Source organism: Tauraco erythrolophus, chromosome 10, assembly GCF_009769465.1.
Source record: "Tauraco erythrolophus isolate bTauEry1 chromosome 10, bTauEry1.pri, whole genome shotgun sequence".
NCBI classification, from domain to species: Eukaryota; Metazoa; Chordata; class Aves; order Musophagiformes; family Musophagidae; genus Tauraco; species Tauraco erythrolophus.
In genome coordinates this window covers 19,849,462-19,863,230 of record NC_141474.1, presented here as the reverse complement: position 1 = coordinate 19,863,230, position 13,769 = coordinate 19,849,462, and the positions used below count along the sequence as shown (strand labels likewise).

Below are 13,769 nucleotides of genomic sequence, written 5' to 3'. Positions count from 1 at the left end.
CATGAACGTGGACCTCAGCAAAGCTAGCCCTTGAGGGAACCTTCAGCCACCTCACTTCTTACTCATGTTTTGTAGTAACCTCGTGTTCCTCATATTTCCCCTCTCCTCATCAGTTTTCGATCCATGACAATACTGTTTCCAACCGTATAACTTGGTGGATTTTGTCCTAAAGGAAAATCAGTCACTTCTCGCTTGTCCTCTACTAACATACCAAGAATCCTTAGAACTGAGACATTACTTTACAGAAACTGTGCTCATGAATCTTGTGATCTTCAAATTACTATTCCCAATTGGCGGCTATCTGTTGTAACAACCACCACAAAGAATTCTAGCATACTAATTCCAAGGGGAATTGCTTCACCATATTAACAAGGCAATGTAACTACAGTCAAAACGAATCCATTTTATAAACATATACAACAGCTTTTTGTTTTATTTTTCAAGTGAAAACCATTATTCTGTAGGAAGAAAGAAAGAAGCCTGTAGGGCATATCTCTCTTCCAACATAGACAGCAGTCTGTTTGGTTTGGAGCACTGCATATTCTGGGGCATTTTGTTCAGCATAATGAATCTTGAAGACAAGTAGTATACCCTATCTACCTTCAGGTAATGAAATTAAGAAAAACAAATGAGGAAAACAACAAAATGTTGATTATTGCATTAAAAAAGCAAAACAAAACAAAACAACCCCACACCCAAATAGTTGTTCTAATAAATTCCTGAATCCAGAGGCACCTTACCCTCTTTTCTCATCTCCTTCCATAAATATTTTCTAACTTAATTTCCGTTCTCTAGCTGAATTTCTAACTTTCAACTTAATCTCAAGATATTTTTCAATTGTTTGAATTGACAGAACAGAAAAAAAAAAACCCAGTGCTCTATTGATACAACTCAAAATGATGCTTCTGCTACTGCAGCTGGGTCAGTGGTAATTCACAGAAAGGTTTCCTCCAAAATTCCTCAGTGCAGACATGGAATAAATGTTCTCGTTCTCATTCATCACTCTCTACTGGAGAACTGACTTGTTGGTTTACACAAATCAAAGCTACTGGTATTTTCTGTTTGTGTTTTGTTTTGTTGGGTTTTTTTAACCAAGCAGCTTCTTCCAAAAGACAATTTCCTGGCAGTGCTACATAAAGTGTGAAAAAAAAGAGTATCCTGGTTAAAATGTTATTTTGCACAGAACAGAGTTCATAGCTAAAATAAGCAGAAGACCTTGGAACCTTCTCTATGAAGAAAGTAAACTACTACTACGCATGCATTTATTAGTTGGGCCTTCTATTTAAGTTATAATTGTTCTTTGTTTGTGATCTTACTTTTACCAAATCGACAGTGTGTTTCTGGTGTCTTTTTATTGCCCTTCCCCTGCCCTAGTAAGTTCTGGTATTGTTGTGTATCATTATTTTGTTCCTGTGAGTCCTTAGAAGAAAAGCTTTTGAATATTAGGAGGCTGTCTTCCCTCTTGCTGGGAGGGAGAAAGATAATGTGGTTTTTCCACACGTAAGCACTCAGCGAGCTTCACACAATTACGTTGCACATCAGTTTGCGATGATCCCAACAAAAACACTATTGCAAATGAACTATGAATAACTCATAATTCCCTAATAGCTCTGCTAACAGCAGTGATGAAAATCTCTGCTACTGACGCTTGGAGGTACCCTTGCCACCTCTGAGATCTGAATCAGCTAGTGAGATAAAGTTACAGGAAGTCCTTGGTTAACATATTCTCAACTAAATCCCCTAAACCTTAGTTACCATGGAAACTACTTAACCTTAAGGCACTAAGGATAGCTGAAATGTTTTCTCTTGACAAAAATGGGAGTGAGGCTCAGAAAAATATGGGATTGTGCATAATGAGGCCTTTGATCTTTCATTTACATCTGTCTTAAGTAGAAATAACCTCAGTGAAGCAAGTTGAACTACAGAGTTAAACTAGTTTATAGGACAGAATTAGGTTTGAGACACTGTCTAGCTCAGGTCATTTCTAGATTGTTTTCCCATTGTCTTCACGCTTTTTACATTAACAGATTTCTTATTCACTTTTCTAGTAAGAGAAACTTAGTAACGCAAGATGGTATTTGTATATAAAATTAGTAGACATATTTCAAGCTTTGAGACATTCTTGAGATAAATGGAACTAATCAGTCCCACTGAGGCTCAGAATTTTGCAGGGCGATAAAAAACACCTCTAATTTTGCCCAGTCCACCAAAAAAAAAAAAAAAAAATCCCCAAGTATTCAATTTCTACAAAAGAGAGTATATTCTTCACTGTGCAGCAACACTTGCAACACCCCTAGGTTGGAAAATCGGCTCAGGAACAGAAAACCTTATTTACATGAATTAAATCTCTTTATTTAGTTGCAGGAGTTCTCGTCTCATTTTAACCTCAGTTTTAACAGGCTTTAAGGGAATAATTTTCAGGAACACTGCCATCAAAAGACCCAATGTTCCTTTTAGGCAGATGCTCCCCACTGGGAGCAAACACCTGCACGCGAGGCGTGCGCACACGGCAACGCGCCACCGGGCCACGACGTCGCCGCCGTTTATCTGGATCCATCGGCGCTGCGCCTTCCCCGGGCGCTCCCCGTGCCGACACTGCGGGCCCCGATCAGGGGACACGCTGCGATCGTAACGCGCATCGCGGCCGCCGTCTCCGCGCACGCGCGGCGGGAGCCCGTCCTGCCGCCCCGCGGCCCGGCGCAGGCGCAGCGCGCGCTCTCCCGGCGGGCGCGGGCAGAGGTCAAGGGTGAGGGGTCAGCTCCCGCCCGGCGGCAGCAGCATGGCTGGCGATGGACGCGGCCCGCCGGGCGCTGCGGCGCAGGATGGGGCGCCGCCGGCCCCGGAGCGGGTTCTTTTCCCGCCGACCTTCAGCGTGTCCGAGATCAAGAACAAGCAGCGGCGGCACTTCATGTTCCTTCGCTGGAAGCAGCAGCAGAGGAAGGTGGGGCGGGGCCCGGCGCGGCGGTCGGTACCGGAGGGTGGGGGAGGCCCCGGCCGGGCGGCGGGTCTGGCTAACGGCTTGCTCTCCTTCTCCCGCTAGGAGAAACTGGCCGTCAAGAAGAGGCGGAGAAAGGAGCGGGAAGCCCTGGGAGACAAAGTAAGCGGGGGGGAGCGCGCCGCGGTAACGGCCCGTCGGCGCCGCGAGTTGAGGGTTTCTCCGCGGATCAGCCGAGAAAGCCTGTTGGCACTCATCATCGCTTGATAGATGATGCCACGATGGCATAACGGCAGCCCCTCCTGAAAAGCGTCGCCCGTCTGATGGGATTGCTGCAGCGTTGCGTTGATGACGTTAGGGATTATACTCGAATGTTAAATTTCGGTACGAATTAGAACAACCAGAGCTGACCAAACCCTGCCCAGACCAGTGGTCTGTTCCCAAGCCTAGCCGTGAGCAAGGGTTTTGCTCCTATTGCCGAACTACTTCAAAAGCATATCGACAGATGGAGACAGTCAGTTGTATTACCTATAATTCCTGTGTTACCATAATCTCACACGAGTAGCATTAAGTAAACAGGATAAACATTATAGGCTATTAGTCATTAAATTGTAGATGTCAAGGCTAAACCATGTTGCTGTTGAAAGTAGAGCCTTTTGCTTCCCTGGAAGAGGATACAAAATTCCTTTTTTTTTTTTTTTTTTAATTTTATTTCATTTTGGAACTCTGCTTCTTAATTACACTGAAATTAAGCAGTGTCACTGTTCTAGTGATGATTCTCCTCCATGTGATGCTCTTTGGTGTCCCAATACCCGTGGATGTTTTTAATCAAGGAGATGTTGTAACTCCTTTTTTAAAAGCTGGCATAAAATAAATAATACTTCTAATTCTGTGTAGAAATATACACAATATCATGGTAGTATGTATATGTTTTTCACAATACACTTAAAAATTACATGAATGTGTTATGTTAATAAACTTATTTATTTTAGGCACCTCCGAAAGCCATACCAAAGACTATTGAAAATCAGAGAGTGTATGATGAAACAACTGTAGATCCCAATGATGAAGAGGTAACTGCGTAACGTCTGCATAGGCTGTTAAGTTAACCATTTCTTTTTCCAAGAAGCAATATAAAATGGATTGATGAAACTTAACATTCACCACTTACCTGTTAAGGTGTTGATGAATTACTTTTTACGTGATGGGTTCACTAAGAGGTGATGTCATTCTTTCATTATCCACATTAGATAATTACCTTTTGCATTACTGTTATTGATAGTAAAACCTGCCAATCAGATTCTTAACGTAAAAACCACGTCCTGTGGTGATTAATAGATCTTGTGAATTTAAATTTTTCCTATTAAATTCAGTTTCATCAGAATTTAGATCAGATTGAACAATTGTTCTTCAATTATTTCATATATGGTGGATTAACAAGACTTCTGTTCTTCCAGGTTGCTTTTGATGAAGCAACTGATGAGTTTGCACCATACTTCAACAGACAGACGGTTCCCAAGATTCTTATTACAACATCTGACAGACCTCGTGGGGTACGTATGATTTACTTGGAGAGTTCTGAGCAGTCAACTGGTTATAAGATAGAAAGTTTTTCATACTATGATTGGTAAATTAAAGCTAAAAATAATAGCTTTCACATGGATTTTTTCTGCTGTTTTATTTAGTGACTATGAATAATCTTGTATATGTATGTAATCTATTAGTTTCTCTAGCACTGTTTCCTTCATAACAAAAAAACAACCTCATGCGTATGTTCTTGTATGCAAATGATCTGCATTACCTAATTGGGAGATTGCTGACCTTTGTGAAAACTGTAAAAAAAGTGATTTTAAAAACAGGAAAAAGTACACCTCAAACAGTTTATCTAGAAACTCAGATGTTAGTACCTGAAGTAATAGTTACATTGTATTTTGAAATGTTACGAACTTTTTGTAAACTGATGTCCTTAATAAATAATGAGTTTGGAGGTTATGCTTTTGGAATTTTCCTGCTTTTCTATGATTGAGGGAGGAGAAGAAAATCCTTTCAAAAAAGCAAGTCCCTGGTGTGCTGCAGTCTTTACTGCAAATAATTTTTTTTCCACTGACTGCAGTGATTTAGTAGCTTGTCTTCACTATAGAGATACTGGAAGCAATATATTATCGGGGAGGGCAGTTGTAATGAGCAACCCTCCATTCCCTTACTGTTTGAATTTGGCACTGTATTTACCACATGGCAATTTAACTTAACCTGTTTTGCAGAGAACAGTGAGATTCTGTGAACAACTGTCTTCTGTTATACCTAACTCGCATGTCTACTATCGGAGAGGACTGGCTTTGAAAAGAATTATTCCACAGTGTATTGCAAGGGACTTCACAGACTTAATGGTCATTAATGAAGATCGCAAAATACCAAGTATCCTTTTGTGTATTTATTAAAACAGCTACACTAGCTCTGGGCCCATTAGTGAAAAAAAATATTACTGTAGTCTGCATCAAAGATCTAGTTTATTCTGGACTCTTCCTCTTCACTGTGTTGCTTACAGTGTAACTACAACATTGAAAATCACTGTGCCAACGTGAATACCTGATGACTAATGGAACTTGGAATTACTAAAGTGTGTTGGCTTTTTTAAACTTTGTAATGTATGGATGTACTTTGTTATTATTTCAGTAAATTTAAGAGTTCGATTAATTAACAAGTTTTTCTGACCAGGAAGTTCCATTTAGTTTTGCTGGCTAGACAAAACATCACTAATTAATAAGTGAGAAAGCGATAGAAGATAACTCTGGTCAGCTATTGAAACAAAATTCAATAGACATATTTCAGAACACTAGTTAACTAGTTTATGAATGTATGTTTGAAAATATAATGAAACCTTTTAAATCAGACGTAGATTATGGATATAGTACTCTAATGCAATACTGCATTTCACAGAAAATGTTCCTCCGTAAATTACACGTTGAATTTTACCAGCCTTTTTTTTTTTAACTCAGCAAACAGATGGTCTTGTTTTAAGTCATCTACCTGATGGTCCAACTGCTCATTTTAGAATGAGTAGTGTCCGTTTGCGTAAAGAAATAAAGGTGAGACTCCAACAACATTTAAAAAATGGGTAGCTCTTTTCAATGATGAGTATGTTCAGCCTACTTGAACTGTCAAAACTGGTTGTACTTTTGTACGATTCAGCTGATCTTGTAAAGGTGTTTTTTGTAAGCTAACAGGAGGCCAAGGACTAGTATATTCTACTCCCATAAGCAGCATATTTCTATTTTCATGGTTATTTGCAGAATTCCTTTAACTGTCTGCCAAGTATTCTCATAGTCACGCCAGTAAATAGCAGCTGATAACCTACCTCAATAGGGAATACCCAATGTATAGTATACACCAATGGGGTATATAAATGATCAGCAGTATAAAAGATTTCAATAGGTGTAGTTCCTAGTCTTGAATAAAACCTGGTTTTTCTTCTTCTTACAGCCCTGTCACCTCTTCTGTAGTAAGTGTTGCTTACTTAGCCCTAAATAATTTGCAGTAAAATGTTGTGGGTTTTTCTTTTGAAATAAGTAATTTTTAAACTTCATCTGTTCTTATTAGAGAAGAATCCCATACACTCTTAGTTGGTACTAGCACAGAGAGAAGACTTCTGTGATAGGTAGATGGTGTTATCTGCTATAAGAGGTGCTGCCAGGAGTGCAAATTGGTGCAGGAGAAAGGAAAAGTAAAATTATGTATTTGTGCTTTTTCATTCAGTTTATATTGTGGAACCAAAAATCCTTATGTTACCAGCCGCTCCATTACTTGTATATGAACTTAGTTTGTGTTTGAAAAAATGATGAGGGCACGTTATCAGCCTTGTTACAAGAAGTGTGCCCTGATTGTATTCCCCTTATTTTAACTGAAACTCTTCTTTGATAATATATTAAAATCCTTTTGCATTCGATCTATTCTTTGCATTCTTATCTGTTATTACTTTCCTTTTAGCGAAAAGGGAAAGAGCCCACAGAACATGCACCCGAAGTCATCCTGAATAATTTTACAACACGACTCGGACATTCTATTGGTCGCATGTTTGCTTCTCTCTTCCCACATGATCCTCAGTTCATTGGAAGACAAGTAGCTACATTTCACAACCAGCGAGACTACATCTTCTTCAGATTCCACAGGTGACGTTTTTCACAAAACTCACAAATGAGAATGGTTTTGTAACTTACTTCCTAATTTTTACTTTTATTTCTTTCTGAAGATATATCTTCAAGAGTGAAAAGAAAGTGGGAATTCAAGAACTTGGGCCACGTTTTACTTTAAAGCTGATGTCTCTTCAAAAGGGAACCTTTGATTCCAAATTTGGAGAGTATGAATGGATTCATAAGGTATGCCTAAGTGATGATAGTAGTCCTGCTTGGGAAGGGAGACTAAATCTGACCTGAAATGTAACCACAAATCTTAGCCTAGAAAAGCCGTATAAATGCAGTTCTCGATACAGAAGTGTTTAACTGGAATACTTAGAGGTGTATTTTGAGAAACACGCAAAGTAGAAGCATTCTGCTATGCTGCAAGTAAAAAAAAAAAAAGGCAAAGATTATGAATATCACTATACCATGGTAATTTCTTTTACATACACAGATACAAGCAAATATGAAAAATGCTCCCCTGGTATAAGCTATTATTGGAAGCCTAGTAAACTTGACTAGAGCCATTTTTGTGCAAGGTTAGTGCAAGAATCATAGTGAATGGCCAGTAACACTGACCTCTGCACATCTTGAAGTAAAATGGAAGTATTACTCTAGGCAATGATAAATACTTTTCCAGTCATTTTGCCATGGAATTGCAGTTGATTGACAAAACTTAGGAGTATCCAAGCTATACCAGAAAGAAAGAATTCTAATACTCCTAGTACAGTTAATGAAATTGATAATCTTGTTTGTTTTAAAGACACTAAGTCTACTGTTAGTAGGCAGAGAACTGCTACATGTTCTTTAGTTCTAAGTCACTAATCTCTAATTCTCCCTTGTATAAAGACTCGACTACGCTGTAACTGACAAGTTTCACTGCCTAACCTACTATAAACTGGAGTGGTCATCCTTGTTCGTATTCTGTTGCATGAATTTGCTGGTTAATAACTTTTCTTTTAAATTTCAGCGCCGAGAAATGGACACAAGTAGAAGAAAATTTCACTTATAAGGGACAGCTATCTGCCAACTGCTGGTGACCAGAAATACAACTGCCTTGAACCATGGATCATCTCAGACTCCTAACTAACGATAATACTACTGACCAGTATCTGTCTGCAGAAAGACAAACTGCATTAAAACTTTCTACAGGAGCTGATCAAGTGGGATGTATATTTCTTCCTATGGTTGTAGCTAAATCCAACATGACAAGGACAGTGACTCTTTTTTCCACTTTAGCAGGAAAAACTATGGCAATGTCACAGCAGCCTGTAATTTAGCTATCACTGAAGATTTGCCATGACTGCTGCTGTGCTGTAGAGAAAAATTACACTTTGCAACATCAAAGACAGTAAATATTTTGGTTAAAGATATTCTGAAAATAAAATATTTCTAGTTATAAAGCTTTTTTTTTTTCTGTTAAGCAGCTAAATCCAGACATCTTTCATTAATCAGGTATGAAATAAAGTAAACCTCTTTGTAACTTACAGTATGCTGTTCCCTGACAGTATGGTTATAGTTTTCCACAAATGGTCTCCTATCTAGAGAACATTGAGAAGGCTGTATGCAATCCAGGAAGTCTGTGGTATTTTATTTTATTAACATCTTGCATAAAGTAGCCATGTGGCTGAGGTTACAAAAATAACGTGCTTGACTCCTACACATATCTCTTCTGTAAATATCACATTTAGAAGAGGTATATACCCAAAGCAGTATATTCTCGTATATAAAAAGAAGTAAACACTGATGGTAAAGAATTCGTAAGGCAAGATTACAGGAAGCACATAAAATCTCTCTCATCTAAAACGCTGCTCAGTTGAATGTGTGAGGTCTCTCATCAGGGTTTTTCCCCATTAAAATCTTAAAAATGCTTCTTCAGCCTCATAGCTACACTGGAGTTGGTATTACCTGCAGAATAAGCTACTGTTTTGCCTTAAGTTTGCAGATTCACTGGCAGCTAAAAAGCTGAGTTTTCTTTGAATTACTTTTCATATGCCACTGTACGTGGTTTTTTGTATTTACCTAGAGAGTAAAGATGGCTCAAAAAGTCAGTAATCAACTAGGGAAGAATTACTCTTTAGACAAAGAAAAATTAAGTTACTCTTTGTCTTTATTTCATGTCTATGATATGGGACAGTTGTATAGTTGGAATTACAAACTAACAGCCAAAAATTTTTTCCTGCTCTATTATGGTTCTAAGTATAGTACTGATGAAGTCTCACTGTTCTGTAAGACTATCAACCCCAGGCAAACTTGCAGCAGCACAGAACATTTAAAGACAGACTCCTGTATATGCTCTCCAGCTGCTGCAGAGATGCAGTAACTGATAAGGTATCAACATATCCAGAACTGACTTCTTACAGTAATTTCAAGATCAGACTTAAGACACTTTTTATTTTTTGCTTGGCATATAAAACTGATTCCCTTATGAAACAGACGTATTGTAACTAGCATACAGTTCATTTGGAGAGGTAGATGGTAAGAGGTTTGACGACAGTAGCAATTTTACAGTTAGATTTGGCACGTTAAAGCTAAGCTTTTGTACAGACTTCAAACCAGGCCACTCCTTGAGGCACTTTGCTCATACACACATCAGCAGCTAGGAAAAGATGCTAAAAGATCTGAAAAACAAAAGCAGAATGTAGTTAGAAATAATAAACGAAGCAACGCTATGTCTAAGAACATGTACCTTCAGAGTATGCTAAGGACAGCTATTTAGGAAAAATCCTCCTTTTTCACAGCTGTTTTATTAAACTCTTAGTTTATAAAATAAACTTCATGAAGCTATCCCCAAGGGTACATGAAGATAATCAAAGCTGTTACAAAAAAACTGAAGCTTAGTGCCTCCTGGACAGAGAAAGTTGTTCCTGGTCACTTGGTGCCTACAGAAATACCAGGCATCTACTTTGCCTTTGAAAAGCAGGGGCAGTCTGTGTAACTAACAAACTACACTTCCTCTTTACTCCACAGAGGTGGTGCTGACTGTCCAAATATGAACACTCTTGGCTTATCATGAAAACCAGGGTTACAACTAAGAAATTGCCCATTTTGAGGAAGTGCTTGCAAGAGATACAGTGAAGGACAGAAATTTTCCATATAGGTAGTGTAACTAAAGCTGCTGTTTTAACAACTTTTGCCTGTAACATCAGCAGAAACAAGTGCTCTGTTCCAAAATCAGAAAGGGAAGATAAGGGCTGTAACAGAGGAAAAAATTATTAAGTCTTTTATGCCCTATGTATGCATACGTGTGTGCAAGACAGAGGAAATGTTATTTCCTGACATCCACACCCAGGAATTAGTAGACCTTGCCAAAGCTCAGTGGTGAACTGCTTGTGTCACTGATTAAATTACTTTATTTGGCTTTTTATAGGTTATCAGTCTATAATGCTTACAGATGATCTGATTTCTTCCTTGAATTACTGCTTAAATCTGAAGCTATGGCAGTGTGAACACAAGTCAGCATCCAAGAATAATATCTTTTTAATAAGAATAGTTGATAAAATTCACAACAAAAGTATCTTTTAATAGCTACAACAACTCTAAAGCACATTTCAGTTACACTGCTGTAGTTCATTGCTCAAAACAATGGAAGTCTCTCTGTTAAATAGTTAAGCATCAACCTCTATACTGTTACTACTCTGGTCTTTACTAGCATGAACCACCTTATTTATACACAAACTTTTTGGAAGCTTTCTACAGTCTGCTTGAGGGCAGAAAATTTTGAAGAACAATTTTAACAACTCAGTCTGACTGTGGTCACCTTTCTGCTGCTCAAATAAGACAACTTAAATCAATTCAAAGGTGATGTAAGTCAGCTACAAAACCCCAATTCTTTAAGGTTAAGACTTGCTATGATATTTCTAAGTATTGTGAACTATGATTAATTGCCTATCAGGTGCTTTAAAATAACGTATATGTTCTCACTCCCAACAGATCCAAGTCAAGGGGCAATGAGAAGAGAGACATGGTGAAATTATCATGCATTTACTGTGGACAAAATATGAAATAATTGTGACTCTGAGTCTCGGTGAGACTACTGTGGATCTAAATCTCACCCTTCTAAATAGCTTAGCCTAAAATCTAACCACCAGAATTTTCAAGGAATGCCACATTCGTAGTCTTCATAGTGATAGCAGTAGTGCTAATGATCCTATAAAAGTTTCAGAATGAAAATCCAAGTGAGTTTTCAACAGTTTCTAGTTATTTAAACTGCTACCTGTGTAGTAGCTTATTTGAGTGAAGTACGGGCCTTGATACAATTCTTGGACTACACACCTTTGTTCTTTTGGCTTAGAGGGTGTGTCCTATAGGGGACAGTGCTCTACTTGGAGACCACCACTAACCTAACTTTGGAAGTGCTCTTTGAAAGTTTAAGAACTAAAGTCTGCTTTGTCTGCCCCAATCAGGATTCACCATGTATGCTGCCAGGCAAGTAATCCTATGTGAGAAAAGGGAAATAATCCCCTTACACAGAAGGAAGAATCAGCAGAATTACTGTACAGCCAGGTTAGTCCCAAATAGCAGCTTAGTCACACCTCGCCCCACTATTACTTTGCTGCAGCAACATAAACTGGTGGAAGCTCTGTAACAGCTAAATGTTACTTGTAATACTTAAGAACCACATCTGTCCAGTACAGAGCTATAAGCAGAATAGGGGAGGAGGGGCCAAAAATGGGGATCTAGACCAACATCAGCTGCACAAGTCAGATGTCTCTTCTGAATACTTTAAATACAGGCAGTCTCATTTAAAGCCAGCTATTTTTAATGACAAAACAGTTTATGAATCATAATTAAAGAACTTACCACTGAAAGATCTCAAAGTAGTTCACGTAATTACAAAAATGAACAAACTTTCTGGGGTCTGAAAGGATTTGTACTTGATGATACTCCTGTCAGTAGGGGATCATGTTGTGCATTCTGCAAGCAGAACTGCTTCAAGTCTGCTGCAGCCTGAGAAACCTAGTCACAATAAAAGTTGGTGTTAGAATTCACTGAACACTCTTCACTGAGGATATAACTGCATCAAAAAGTATAAAGAGCACTGCTAAATGATTCTGTAATATAGCTTAAGTAGATTTTATACAACAGTTTCATCGTAAACTTTTTGTTTCTTAAAGACAAGAAGTTGTGCAATATGGGAATAAGAATTAATTTGGACAACTTTCAGGTTAAACTTCTAAGCCTGAAGGGTGAAAGATGAGCAACATCTTGGAGATGGCTTTGTTAAATACATGAAGATCCTTGTTCTAGCATAAATCGTTACAAATACAACCTACAGTTTAAGATGCTCTACTCGACTGAACTGGCATTTTATCTTCCTTTGGAAAGTCACCCTTTCGATGAGAGAGTGTTTGGGTTTTTTGGCAGGCTGTACCTCCCTAGAAACAGAACAGTGAAAAGATTCGTTTTGCTTTTCTTTCTTGTAACTCTGTACTCATAAAAAAGAACGATCAGAGTTTCAGAAAGTAGCATCTTCACTGGTATCTTGTACCTCCAGTTTACCCAGAGTTTCTCTAACTTGACAGGGCCCAGTCTCACCCCGAAAATGCACAAATTAAACGCACTTAGTGCGTCTGGCAGCGAAGCCCCGCTTCAGAGTCTGGGCCAGGCCAGCCACGGCAACCTGTGGTGAGCCCCGGCTCGAGCTGCCCTTTTCACCGCTCTGATGCACGAAGGCGCTCCTCGGAACAGGGAAATGAAAGGGGCGAGCGGCGCCCGTCCGTGCCCTCGGGGAGCGCTTCGGCCGGAGAGCGGCCCCCGGGGGTCCCGCGAGCCCGCAAGATGCGGAAGGGCGCGGCGGGCCGGGCCCCGCGCGGGCCGAGCTCCGGGGAGGCGGCGGCAGCGGGCAGGGACGCAGCTGCGCAGCCGCCCCGGTTCTCGGGGAGGCCCGGCAGAGCCCCGCGGCTACAGCCTGTGCGCAGGGCGGGGCAGGTCGGAGCTGGCTGCCCCAGCCCGGCCCTTACCCCGCCGCGCGGCCCGAGAAGCGCCGCGGGGCGCGGCCGCCGGGGCGGTGTAATGGCGGCGCGTTCGCCCCGGCCCGGCCCGGCCCGGCTCCGCGTCTCACCTTCACGCGGGTCACGCTGGCCTCCAGGCGCAGCTGCTGTACCACTTTCTTCATGGCCGCCACGTTGGAGGAGCCCGACATGTTGGTAGCGGCGGCGGGCACTGCAGCGGCGGCACACCCAGCCCAACTTCCCGGCGCGTCCCAAACTCTCCGGCCCGGCGGCGCCTGCGCAGCCGCCGCCGCGCGGAAGGGCCGGGGCCGGGGTCGCCGCCGCCGCGGGAGGCGCTGCGGAGCCGCTGGCGGGCGGCGGCCCGAGCCCGGCGACCGAGCGCCCGTCGGGTTTGTAACGAGCGGTGGTGGTTCGGGGGTGTTCGCCTGCGGGCTCGGTGTGCCCGGCAAGGGGGAACCGCCTGGAAACACGGAAATACGATAGATACACAGGGACTAGTGGGAAGAACTTGTGCTGCGACCTGCCCTGCCCTGTCTGTGGTTGGGAGTAACTGTGGAGAAGCGATGGGTGTTCTTGTGAGAGCTTGTTGCGATGTAACTGTGACGGGACAAATACGGACACCTAATTCCACTGCGCGGAGCCAGGGCGAGACCTGGAGGGTCATCTGGAAGGGCTGGTCACTTGCCCTTAAGAAAAGGTGACTTCGAA

General features: G+C 41.2%; 2 protein-coding genes across 2 annotated transcripts; one reads left to right on the top strand and one right to left on the bottom strand.

Annotated features, from left to right (window-relative positions):
- The first annotated feature begins 2,779 nt into the window (after positions 1–2,779).
- On the top strand, positions 2,780–8,453 carry RPF1 (ribosome production factor 1 homolog). Its single transcript, XM_086617320.1, has 9 exons — positions 2,780–2,941; positions 3,041–3,097; positions 3,928–4,008; positions 4,393–4,488; positions 5,197–5,350; positions 5,939–6,021; positions 6,920–7,101; positions 7,182–7,308; positions 8,078–8,453. The coding sequence occupies exons 1-9, from the start codon at positions 2,780–2,782 to the stop codon at positions 8,117–8,119; spliced, it is 984 nt and encodes a 327-aa protein (XP_086473446.1). The 3' UTR covers positions 8,120–8,453.
- A 1,028-nt stretch (positions 8,454–9,481) lies between these two features.
- Positions 9,482–13,304, bottom strand: GNG5 (G protein subunit gamma 5). Its single transcript, XM_086617311.1, has 3 exons — positions 13,172–13,304; positions 11,911–12,066; positions 9,482–9,728 (listed from the first exon to the last, which is right to left on the bottom strand). The coding sequence occupies exons 1-2, from the start codon at positions 13,250–13,252 to the stop codon at positions 11,941–11,943; spliced, it is 207 nt and encodes a 68-aa protein (XP_086473437.1). The 5' UTR covers positions 13,253–13,304; the 3' UTR covers positions 9,482–9,728; positions 11,911–11,940.
- Between the last annotated feature and the right edge of the window lie 465 nt (positions 13,305–13,769).

Bases quoted from the DNA above. Each gene is read 5' to 3' on its own strand.
- RPF1 (XM_086617320.1), top strand. From the start codon at position 2,780: ATGGCTGGCGATGGACGCGGCCCGCCGGGCGCTGCGGCGCAGGATGGG. The intron at 4,489-5,196 runs GTACGTATGATT...CCTGTTTTGCAG, and splicing joins CATCTGACAGACCTCGTGGG to AGAACAGTGAGATTCTGTGA. The intron at 6,022-6,919 runs GTGAGACTCCAA...CTTTCCTTTTAG, and splicing joins GTTTGCGTAAAGAAATAAAG to CGAAAAGGGAAAGAGCCCAC.
- GNG5 (XM_086617311.1), bottom strand. From the start codon at position 13,252: ATGTCGGGCTCCTCCAACGTGGCGGCCATGAAGAAAGTGGTACAGCAG. The intron at 12,067-13,171 runs GTGAGACGCGGA...TATTGTGACTAG, and splicing joins CCAGCGTGACCCGCGTGAAG to GTTTCTCAGGCTGCAGCAGA.